This window comes from Lingula anatina, chromosome 8 (genome assembly GCF_051362555.1).
Source record: "Lingula anatina isolate TDL-2025a chromosome 8, LinAna3.0, whole genome shotgun sequence".
In the NCBI taxonomy this organism is placed as follows: domain Eukaryota; kingdom Metazoa; phylum Brachiopoda; class Lingulata; order Lingulida; family Lingulidae; genus Lingula; species Lingula anatina.
Window position 1 is genome coordinate 7,801,369 of NC_141774.1, and position 12,912 is coordinate 7,814,280.

General features: G+C 39.6%; 1 protein-coding gene across 1 annotated transcript; it reads right to left on the reverse strand.

The window, feature by feature from the left end:
* Nucleotides 1-475: 475 nt before the first annotated feature.
* On the reverse strand, nt 476-3,606 carry LOC106175861 (uncharacterized). Its single transcript, XM_013558019.2, has 6 exons — nt 3,309-3,606; nt 2,795-2,918; nt 2,298-2,467; nt 2,074-2,131; nt 1,819-1,908; nt 476-1,568 (listed from the first exon to the last, which is right to left on the reverse strand). The coding sequence occupies exons 1-6, from the start codon at nt 3,522-3,524 to the stop codon at nt 1,072-1,074; spliced, it is 1,155 nt and encodes a 384-aa protein (XP_013413473.2). The 5' UTR covers nt 3,525-3,606; the 3' UTR covers nt 476-1,071.
* Between the last annotated feature and the right edge of the window lie 9,306 nt (nt 3,607-12,912).

The following is a 12,912-nucleotide window of genomic DNA, read 5'->3' on the forward strand; positions in this document are numbered from 1 at the left end:
ATGATCAACCTGAGTGTTTACTTGTAATCATAATATATTTGGCTGGTTGTTAGTTTGAATCGTCTTTTTTAAGATAACAAGATTCGAGCTACAAAGAGATCGTATTTCACTGATTCACGAGCGTGTATTTTGTGACACTTAGTATAGTTTGTGTTCCATCCCCACGTGATAAGAACCCAGTGTCCCTGCAATCTAAGTTGCTCTGTAGAAACGATGTTGGTGTAACCATGTTAATTACTATGATAGCCGTCGTCAGTGGTAAACCTGCAGGTGTACCCCGGTGTCACAAAACTGAAGGTCCGTGTGACAGAAAATCCGCCCTCAATATAGTTTAATTGGTTAGGGTTAGTCTGAATTAAGTGGGACAATATCTAGTATATTACATCATATTCCGATCCGCTTAAAGAAGTATTAGTTCAGGATTTTTTTCTTTGGTGCACTTAGTGATAATGAAGAGTTTAATGTAAAAACGGGATCGCCCCAAAGCACTGCATATTTATTTTCATAATATCGAGAAATACAATCCAAGATAATGTCTAGATATACAGCATAAAAGTTAACCAGATTTTTTAATGTTGATTATTTTTAATATACATGTTTCTTCAACCTGAGCAATGATACTTGACGCATTATAAAGATATCATTTGCCAAAGAAATTTAGCGGTAAATATTTTCCTCAGAAAGGTGTGTCTGAATAAAATATATCAATGTCCCGAGATTAGCCTAAGGTTAAGCATGTTTACACATCTCTCTCTCTCTCACACACACACACACACATACTTACACACACACACACACACACACACACACACACACACAGGCACACACACAGTATCTCACACAAAATCTCTCTTACTCACACATACACGCAGGCACATGCAATCACTTTATTTCTAACACAGACACACACTCTCCCACACACACACACACACACACATGCACACATAGTATACACTTTCTCTCTCACACGCAGACACACTCCTTCTCTCTCTCTCTCCATCACACACACACACACACAAACACACATACACACACACATACTCTCTCTCTCTCTTTTTTTCTCTCTCTCTCTCACTTAGAACACACGACACATGTCACCTCCCAGCCATTGACATAATTAGAGCAGGGTAGTGCACCACATACAGCTTCAACGGTGTAAAAATGGGCCCCGTTTACATAGGCCGAACTTCCTGGAATAGTCTCTGGAGCTTCATCTAAACAGACGAATTCTTGTCTATAGAAATTTGAATGTTGGGCAACCAAGTAGCCATGGTATTCTCGTGTCCACTCAGCGGGACACGTTTTCCAGGCCGGAATCATAACGTGGCTGGGGCGACCTTGGGTGTAGCAAACAGCACAAACTGCATCATGGTGGTAGAAAACTTTTCCTCCAGTATTTGTCTTCAGGAATGGGTCATTGCTGTAGGCTCCCGTCTGATATTCAACTCCATACAAGAATGCAGAACCCTGAATACCGTTTTTGTGTTTGCCCCACTGTGGTACTTCAGGCACGCATAGGTAGTTGCTACCGCCACCTGTAGATACATAATAGCTGCCAGCTGAGAAGCCTGTAATAAAATATAAAAGTTAAGCATTATTGTTATATGTGGTCTTGTTACATATTGCTATTTGATCCGCGGTTCTGACAGTCTGTTTTCTTTCAATAGGAAATCTAAAATCCAGTTTAAATAAACAATTGTAAAATAAAGCTGGTTAATAGCTTAAATATAATTTGAAAGCAGCATTTTATTTCAAGGAGAACTATGAGGTACAAGTTATCAGCTTGAGGTTGGGCGCAATAAAATCACCAGTACTAACCTTTATAAAGAAGTTTGGAAAAGGCCCCGCAGGTGGTCCGCCCCCATCTTGTGTACACAGCTCCCCCTACTGTTGTGTTGGCCGGCAAACCTGTGGCAAAACGGTATTGTCAATGCATATGATATAAGGTTTCAAGAAATCCAATCATTTACTTATCCTGTAGGTGATATAAGGTTCAGACGAGAATGTCCAAATTCCTATCAATTAAATCATTAAAAATCTCACGATCAAAACTCACGACACAAAATCGTTTACCTAGATTTTTGATAAGTTCCTTGATTCTGGCATCTGTTACAGAAGCACCTGGGGGACCCTGTTAAAGATAACGGAACTGTCAGTGACGAGCACTCATGGTCTTTTATTGTTGTTTATAAAGTTATGAGACCCGATTTACCAATGACGTAACACATAAATCTGAGAAGGTAAACATAAAAAAGTCTTTATTTAAAAATTAATAGGTTCTCGCTTTCAACAGTTACCTGTAGCCCGTCTTTTCCATTTTGGCCTGGAAAACCATCTCTTCCATCTTTCCCAGGTTTGCCATCTGCTCCAGGTTTGCCATCGGCCCCAGGTTTCCCATCTCTGCCTGCTTTTCCATCTTTACCATCTCTGCCCGGGAGTCCCCTGCATGCCACTGGGCTAATGAGAGCTGCAAAAATGAAATGACTATTTCTTGACAACAAAAGAAGGATAAAGATGGGTCCTTAGACTGACTTCTGATCGTCTTGATCTCTTTTTGAGTTTTAATATAAAAAGTTAGTTTGTGGTTCAAACATGGATAAGGTTTGCAATGTGTGTATTTTCTTTAAACACTTTTGAAAAAGAGCTGTAAAAAAAATATACGCGACTCAAAGAATTCGACGCCGGATAGGTATCCAACGTAGCTGTTTTGAGGCTGGAGTAATATGCCCCTTACTTCCCGGCAAACTACAATGAACGATTACTGGTGGCATGCATGAAATGACACGTTACTCACTACTGTGTGCCCCTGTACCAGATGCAATATTGCCATTGTCATCTTTCAGTGATGACGACCTTTTCGATGTCAAGTCGTCGTCAGAAGTGGGACTTACGGAACGTTGGAGTCTGTCAAGGGATGCCTAGAGTTAAATTAAGAATGGCAATAAAAAGTGTTTTAAAACACGTACTCAGTGCGCGCTATGGGATTTTGACTTCAAAAATGATGATCTACAGGTATCCAAAACATTTTAATCTATCACAGCAACTTTCTAAAAGCATCACTATTCACGACATTAATTTTTTTTCGAAATAAGCACATTATAAGGCATTATACAAGTTTGCATTTGGCACATTGGTGGATTTTTTATGTGTGCAGTTTTATTAATATAGTATTCTAGTTCTCCACATATTTGTCAATACTTTTTAATGACAAATTTAGAAAATTAATTTTCCTAACAACATTATCCATTTAAAAAAGAATGTTCTTCACTCAACGTTCTTCAAATTCACATTTCACTTTCTAATCGTACCTTAAGTTCTTGGTTTTCTTTTTTTAGCAGACTGGTTTCTTTCTTCAGCAGATTTGCTTCTTTTCGGAAAGCTCTCTCTAAACGTAAAAATCTTTCCCCCAGTTTGTTGAGTTCGCTGTTTACCATTGTGCTGGAACCAGCAGCCAAAGCCCATGGTACCACCATCCACACAATGGCGGCCATCAAAACTGTCTTGGACATTGCACAGAGAGACATGGCTGGCAGCAAAATAATCTGTAGACTGGGGCCACCGCGAGCTTGCCTGTCCTTTATTGGCGTACGTGAATAACAAATGCCATGGTCGTGACTCCATGAAATGTGACGACTACGTAACTTAAATCCTGTTATCTGAAATAGTTCCACTTGAATGGTGGCTTCTACTGCCACTGCATGTGGGTTATTATAGTCATCATTATTTGTGAGGTCAAATAAACGTTTTAAATCTTTAAGTTCTACTTAGTGAAGACAGAAGAGGAGAGTGGTGGCACAATGCTGGGTACATGTTATAAATTTGAATAAATGGAATAAAATATTGAATATCTCCACCGTTATTTTGATTTTTCTGTGCCATTCATCATGTTAGATATGGTATCTGGAATAAAAAGCACTGTACATAAGAATTTACACCTGTGAGGTGATCATTTATAAATAAAAACTCATGGAATTGGAGATGAGACAACCTTTCTATGGCGAGGGATGGAAAAATATTTTACATACAATTAATGTATCGGACTGTCGGTTATTTAATATATTTAATGTCAATTTCAACCCCCCCCCCTGCATTCTCCAATTCACCTCCGTCTCACCTTTGCAAAATCCTGGGTTAATAAATCCTCCCCCCCCCCCCCCTCCAAAAAAAACACTTTGCAATTATGCCTTACCACATTCTTCCCTATACTACCAATTCTGAATTCCAAAGCTTCAAACGCGCTTATAAAACCCACTGCGTCTATCCATTATGAGAATCGCTTTCATGTGACACACACGATACGCGAGTCATTTTTCTCCACGGAGTATCGGGTGCTAAAGAATTAGCTAATTGGGCGTTTTAGCTGATTAATTGGATTACGTATCGCAATCGCTCAATTGGAAGTCCAGGCGCTGATCAGTACTTCCCTTGGGTGGTGCGATAACGGACAAAGACAAAGATGGTGGACGTATTGCAATTGCTGGGGTTTTGAAGCCCCACTTCTCTGTCGTTATTATTATTATTATTATTATTATTATTATTATTATTATTATTATTATATAGACCTGTGCGCATTTAATAATATTAAATATTATATTTATTTTAAGTTCAAAGTCTTGTTCAGCAGACTTTACAATACAACGTGAAAAAATAATAAAAAGGCTAGTAAATATTATTAAAACAGGAAAATTGATTAAAACAAACAATGTAGAAAATAAAATGTTACTTGATCACTCACTTTGCCCTCTGGTATCAGGTCCCCCTAAAATAAAATACAAAATCACACATTAGAAGCAGATTAACAGCGCTCTCTGTGGTAAGAGAGTACTGTTCCTTCAGCTCGCGGAACTTGCGCGCCCGCGAAAGGGAGTATGCCAGAGATCACGCATAAAAAGGAACAGCTCCTCATCAAATGCGACAGAACTATTAATATAAGGCCGACAGCACGACAGAAGGAAACTGAACTGATAGGACGTGCAGGTTTATCGGCCATAGCGATTCAGTTTTATTGGCATTGTCCTAGAAAATCGTGGTTGCTGGATCTTAGTAACATTAACAGCTGTGGTATCATCGTCATCATCAGAGGTTTTCTTCTCTTCGGAGACTGGGACAAGCGTGACACATCGGTCCTCGTTTTTGACAATCAGGGCGCCGATTGACTGAGATACATCAAATGATTTTCAAAATTTATCACGGCAGCGAATAGTGTAAGAGACATCTAAGAAAAATTGAATAACTGGATTTCCAAAAGGGACAAGATATTCAAAAGTAGGAGTATGGTGAGGAACGCCGGATCACTGTTTATCCAAACAATTTATAAGGTAACTGGGAAGCTATAAAACATAAATTAGAAATAGTTATCTTAAAGAAAACCGGTGTGACATGCAGACAAGAGATTTATATTACCCATAGATTATTAAGTGCATTAAAGGTGACTGCTGTAATGTTCAGCAAGGCCATAAATTACCGGATTTAGTAAAAGCTGTGGGAAAGCGCAAGACTTATTCAATTTAAGGAAAAGAAAATTTTGGTTACAAATAAAATCGGAAGGTAACCCTATAAAACAAAACGGGTGGTTAAACCATGGACCCTTTCCGAAAGAAGGTACGATACGCACTGAGACTCGCAGAAGCGTGATTCATTCAATAAGTACTACCTCTCTGTATATCCCAGTCTTCAAAATGGCACAAGCAGAGGGAAGTAACGTTTTCCAATTACACCACATGACCGACATTGCATTTGCCAAGGCGAATTCTGATCAGTGTCTAGCTTCCCGCTAGGAAAGTGCTTTATCATTCTGCCCACGGTCATTACTTTATCCAGTTAATTTTAAAAAACCCAAGGAGCTTGAAGGGCACCTGGTGATTAGGCATATCGAAGTTAAATCCGACACGACCATTCGCAAAACAAGATGTCCAATTGCTGTCCATCCGTTCCGTTTTCGAAGCGAGGCCAGGTCGGAGACCTTTACTCTTGTGAACTGGGTAAGAATGGCCACGCGAAGGAACAAATCGCCGAAGGCAATGGTAAGATTGACGTCATCAACCTTGACGATACACAGTCTGAAGATGTTAACGTTCTTGTTGAAACACGCCATGATACACATATACCCATGAACGTTGACAATTTTAAACTTTTTCTCGACAAATTTGATGAGAGCAGTCTATGCGACTACCACCCTCTCGTTGACGAGCGGCCATTTTGCGACTGGTACGACATTTTGGTAAGTGACGACGTTGAACGTATGGAGGCCATATTACAGGCAGTTTCAGACGACCAAAGGGCCCGGTTGGTGAAAGACAGCTTCAAATTTGACACCACATACACCAAAACTAAACAAGCAAAAGAAGAAAAGAAGTGCCGATTGAAATCAAAAGTGGCCCCTCCCCAGTTTGGCCTCCCTCTGATGATAACCGCGGCGTTCGGGTCCAGGCGTTGCTTTGAAGCGTTGCTTCAATACGAGGCTGATCCAGCTGGGCCAGACGACGGCGGTTGTAACATTGTCCATGCGCTCGCCTGGGCCGAGGTTCAGTGGCCCGAAAACAGAGAGATTTACAAGCAACTCTACGAGCAGCTCTGCGCGTGGTCCGGCAAGGAGGCCATGATAGATCTCCTGCACCAGGAAAATGCGCTTTTTCTCCGCCCACTGGAGCTGGCGTCGGCGATTCCATCCTTAGTGATGTTTATGGCCATCCTCAAAACCGAAGGGGTTTACAGGTTCAGTCAGGTCACACGTGGCTTTCAAAATGTCACGTGGTACGATCTCACGGAATACCACGTGACCGAGGCCAAGAATCCAACCGCTCGATACCTTCGATCCCCGATGAAAATGCTTACGTATCTTGAGTATGAAATCCTGAACGATCCGTACTTACACACCTTCATGAATTCGCCTGAGATTTCCACCATCGTCAACACAGAGATTTACAATCTCTCGACGATTCTCTTTCTGTCGTGCTTCTGGAAGATTGTCTACGCGCCGTTGTTCTGGTTCGCAGTGACATCGATGGAATTTGAAAAAGCCTTCAACGAGACGGAGATAAAGGCAGTAACCGATGGGAATGTCACAGAAGCGGACACGTGCCTGCTACAGGTGGCGAATGACAGTTTTGCACTTTTCCAGTGGCACGTTGGTGCCAGAGCGGCCGGGGTGATTTTCGTCATGAGTTCCATAAGCGTGCTTTACGATCTTTACACGGTTTTTAGTGGAATTTGGCGGGTAGGCATCCGACGATCTCACAACCAGGTGGAGGCTGTTATGTGTAAATTTACCAACAGGGGGCAGACCATCATCAGCATTCAGTTTTACAGTGTAGTGGGTTTTATTCAGAACGCTTGTTATATATTTGCATATCTACTCACTGCCCAAAGGAAATTTGACGGAGAGAGCGACACCGTGGTGAAAGCCCTCTTAGCCGTATCATGTATTTGTAACGCGTGGCATATTTTGTACCTGATCCAGATCGCCCCGAAACTGGGTCACCACGTTCTCGTGATCAAACGTCTCCTTGGCGACACCGCCAATTTTTTTATGCTCTACGTCATCTTCTCTTACGCATTTGTCGTCATATACTACGCGTTTTCTCGCGAGATGTGCAGCGAGAACTCCCGCAACGTGGGTTACAGCTTATACACTGTGTTCCGCATCATGTTGAACATGGTTGACGTGGAGGAAGGCTTTGAACCACCCCAGGTTTACGTGATCATGCTGGTTCACGTGGCCTATGTATTTCACGTGGCCGTCCTGTTGATCAACTTTCTTGTCGCGCTTTTCTCTGAGACTGTTACTGAGATTTACCAGCATAAAAAGATCATAATGACGCTACAGAGACTTTTTGTGGTTACGGATTTAATGGAGACGTTTCAGTGGGCCCTGATGCGTCGGTTCAGACAAAGATGGCGGCGATTTTTAATAGAAAGAGAAGGAAGGCTATATTTCCCCGTTTATCATAAGCCTCAGATGAAGGTTAAGACAGGGTAGAAATAGAATCGCGTTTATAATGTGTGCGTAGGGTATGTTCAAAACACTGCCTGTCTCTCATGCACGCTCGAGAGCATCCACACGGACACAAGTGCACGCCCTTTTTTCAGTGTCTCACACGTGTTTTATGTTGTCGTTTACTATGACTTATACTAAATGTCTTAATTGAATAGAAACATTTAATATGTACCGCTTGTGGAATGTTACGCATAAATGGAAATTATGTCAGTTACAGATGTAAGAAGATGAAAAAACCAAATATTTATTTGTGCAACTTGAATTTTTCGACTGTCATATTTGAAGAAAATAAGTGCGAGATACATGCACAATGCGGTAGTTGTATACACACTCGTTTCCATTATACTGACTATCAATTCACAAACATAAAAGTAAGATATTGGAAATGCATTGTATCATCTACTGAAAAAAGGAATGAACCGAGAGAACGCTCTCCCTAGCCTCTTCTTGTGTGAATATATTTTTTGGAAAAAAATCAGCAATATTCCTTTCATTAACAAGATGTCTGACGAGCGCTTTCAAAAACCGTTGAGAAAAACTTAATTTATGAGTTCATGAGAGAAGTTCACCGGTCTTTATCTCCATTACGAGAATGGAGCGAAAAAGGAATAAAAATAAAAAGCGAGTTTGTGTTTCGTAAATCTGTAAAAGGTTATTAACATGTGCTTTCCTCGGTAATGAAAGAAAAAAGTTAAAAAATTTCCAGGGAAATGACAAGCTTTTTAAAGGTTGTACTAGTATAGTGTGACATTAATGACATTCCTGGGTCCCAGTGGCGGATTTTTTTTTTTTTTTTTTTTTTTTTTTTTTTTTTTTTTTTTTTTTTGGGGGGGGGGGGTCAGGGGGTCTTTCCCCCCTCCCCCTTCGATTTCTGAAACAAAATCACACCAGTGAATTTTCACTAGCTGAATTATAGTTCTAAACCGTACCAAATGACACCGTTCACCCTCTAAAACATCATTCGCATCCGCAGCCTGTCATTCTTAAAAACCGGACCCCCTTCAAATAATCCTGTGTCCCTGTGACCTCTGTTCATACAATCCCAGGTGAGATGCATCAGTGAGTTTCCGACAAATTACAGAGACAAATCACCAAACATATCACCGGTAATTGCCGTCCCATCTCACATCAAGTGACACGCCGTGTGATTTTTTAATTAACTAGATGGAAAGTAAACCTTATTGTCAAGAACTCCTGAATATTCGATTCGAATAATGGCTGCTTCGGGAAAGTTTAGATTTGAATTTCATGGCTGTGGTGCTCATGAGGCTAGTGTGCCAAATGTTGGATTTTTTAATAATGTAATTGTATAGGCTGTATAGAGTGACGTGAGTGATGGAGCTAGGCGGAATTGAAGTACATGTAGCATTCTTGGGGACACGACAATAGTAGTACATGTTCTATAGAGTAGTAAATATCACTGATAGTCAGAAACTCTACGTGGGACAAGAGTTCGTTCTTTTTATGCCTTTACATGTGTAAACGTAGACACTGAACCGTGGACGTTTAAGACATCAGTCGTGAAAGATTAAAATTACGTCACTTACGTTTAAATCTGATCGGGACTAAACCCGACATATTGCCGAGCTCGAAATTCACGAAATTCAAATATATTCCACTACCTAAGAAGCCATAATCCAGGTCAAATATTAAGAAGTTCCTGACATTATGGCGTAGTACGACAACCCCTTTATCACACATTTGGGAATAGGTTAATTCAAATTTATACCATTACCAAAGAAGCCATAATTCAGATCAAATATTTACAAATATTTAGAAGTTCCTGACACTATGACGTGGTTCAACAACCTCTTTATCACACATTTGGGAATAGGTTAATCACAGCGATTCACCTGCACTTTTTCTCTTTGCTCATATAAAATGTAAATTTGAAGCAAAACGTGTTCATTCAACTGACAGTCACGCGGTGGTTTTGATGCAAATTCTCCTGTCGCTGGTGTGTTCTTCCTCCACCAGGGGTCACCTCTATATGGATGTTTTCAACGTACTCGTTCAGCCGGTGTAACAGGAATACAAGTCCGCTAGGAACCGTAGTCCGCTTCCCATTACTTTGTACAGGTGACATTCGTCCCATATATTAACCCCAATACTCCAACTACTAACCCCAACCTTTACTAATCACATGCAGGCACGTAGACAGGGGGTTCGGGGGGGGGGTTCGAAAGAACCACCCTTTTTGCTGGGTAAAGGTCCACTCTGGGTAAAATTTGATCTATGTTCTTGAGGATTTTATGGTAAAAGGTCCACTTTTTCAGATAACGAACCCCCCCCCCCCCCCCCCCTCTGAAATTGCTGGCTACGGGCCTGCACATGGGAGCCCAGACTTCCATTCCCAGGACTTCCTTTCTTGTCACACCGGTCAGAAGTTTTCAAATTTACATTGACAAGCATCTAACTTTTTATGTCGGAAGAGGATGGATCAGCAAAGATAATTTGGAAGACTGTCAGAAAATATATATTCGGATCCGCCCCTGCATATTTTTAATTACCGATAATTTGGCAACCCAGGAGTTGGATAAAAAACATGGACTGACAGGAACACACATACATTTAAAAACATTGCTTGTTCGCAATATAGGTGTGGTTATTATAATGGATCCTTTCAATCCTAATTCGTTGTCATACTCCTCGGGAAAATACAACCCAAGCTGCGGCATACATGTTCACGTGCCACGCGGTTTGAAGATGACATATAAGTATTCTAGCTATCTTACAGCTTTATTTCTTGAAATACAGAAAACTCAGGTACACTTTGCGTTAGAGTTGCAGCGTCCCCGAAAATCTCTCAAAATGTGTATCAAAGTGTCCCTGCAATGTCCCTCTGATCACTGATCTTATATATAACTACATATATACTGTAAAGAGACCCTTTCTTTCCAAAACAAAGTGATTATTAATTTTACATAAATCTTATTTTACCACCTAAATTCATTACTATTATAAAATAGAAGTGAGGGTCAACACGTAAACAAATTTGATGTAAACCACTGAATATTACGTAGAGACTTTTATTGGAAAAACTAAGTACCTGGCTAAATGATAACTTTATAAACCCTAAACCTCTGTAATTAGTTATAAAGATTTAAAATAATAACTGTATAAACTGATCGTAAAAAAAAAACTATGTCACTGGGACACAGTGCGTATGAAATATCTGATTAAACTAACAGTGATGACAAGTGATACGTAATGCTGAATGACACAGTGATTTAATAGAGGCTACTTTATGTCATACCTAGGGGAGAAGTCATTAACTGGCAATCTTTGATGTCTTTAGAGTTGACTATGTACTTTTACACTGAGACTGAGAAGTGGGGTGATAATTATATTTTGCTTACAACTATGTTTTTGATTATATCAATGCGTAATAAATTCTAATAATAACTAAAACTGGTTTTTCTCAGCATATACGTTTTGAACTCTGCATATTTCAGTCGAACATGTATAATGTTTACCGGTGTTGAATCTCTATTATGATAAAGACATATTTATTCTTTTATTTCTTTAAGCTCTTTAAAGTGATCAAATTATCTCCTCCTAGGGCGGGTTGTGACTTCAGTGCGAACGTATTATACGTCTGTATAATATTATTTGCAAAACACGATGGCCAAATTTGCCCATTGCAGTAGCTGAGACTATAGGCAGTCTAGCGCACCTTTTCATTTCGCGGAGCACTTATAGCGCATTTGTGTAACATATTGCACGGGAGTGATTTTTATTTCATAAATTGATAATGTCATCAAATTTCCTTAGTATTTCCCCGTAGACCCGTTCCCCTTATTGCAGGTCACCGGAATCTTTCATCTTAATAGAAGAAGCAGAGTACTGCTGCAAGACAGGAGATGATTTTTCCGGTGACCGTTGACCCACAGGCTGGAGGTACCCTGCTCATGTTCAACGGCAGACACTGCTCGAAGAAGAAAAAAAAAGGTGCAATCTACTTACGTCAAACCATTGCCTCAGAACCCGACCAACTGCCACCGTAATGTTTTAAATGGGGTAACGTTATGAAATATCACATAAATAATTATATTATTTCCTGGAAAATAATATTTCCACAGATATTTTCTCCCAATTTCCTTGCTTTGCACATAAGAACAGGGAAAATAAGTAGGCCAAATTTATGACTTTTTACTGGTGCCCAAGTGTTATTTTCATTTATCATTTATTTTTTTATTTTTTTATTTATTTTTTTTTTGGGGGGGGGTGCTGGTAGATTTTTTTCAGTTGTGTGTGTGTGTGTGTGTGTGTGTGTGTGTGTGTGTGTTAGCAACCGGCACTTATAAGTTGCATTGTATCCTCTTCCAAGATCACAGATTGATTTTTCACTAGATATTCGCAGATATGCCACTAGCTTTTTGGCACGTTTTTTGCATTGCACGCGTCACAATAAAAAAAAAGCACATAATTAATCTGCGGCACTGGTATATGATAAAATTTAAGTGGGTTACAGATCATACACAGCTATGTATCTTTGATATAAGAAACACAAACAGAGGCAGTAATTCGACTACCTCTCATTCCGACATTGTGTGTATCAAAATCATAACCGTGGTTCTATACTTCTACTATTACTACTACTATTACTACTATTACTACAACTACTACTACTAATAATAATAATAAAAATAATAATAATAATAATGATGATGATGATGAGGATGTTACATATTACAATAATACTGATAACTCGACTTCTTTTGTAAAAGAAAAGAAAAAATGTCAGCGGAGCCCATCGAAACATTTAAGCCGTTTTCTGTAAATCACTGAAAGTGGTATAATTTACACACACTAACTGTTTTAAATAAATACCAAACAAATTAATTAATATATTCATTTACTTATTTATTTATTTATGCATTCATTCATTCATTTATTTTCTCGATTCCTGCATC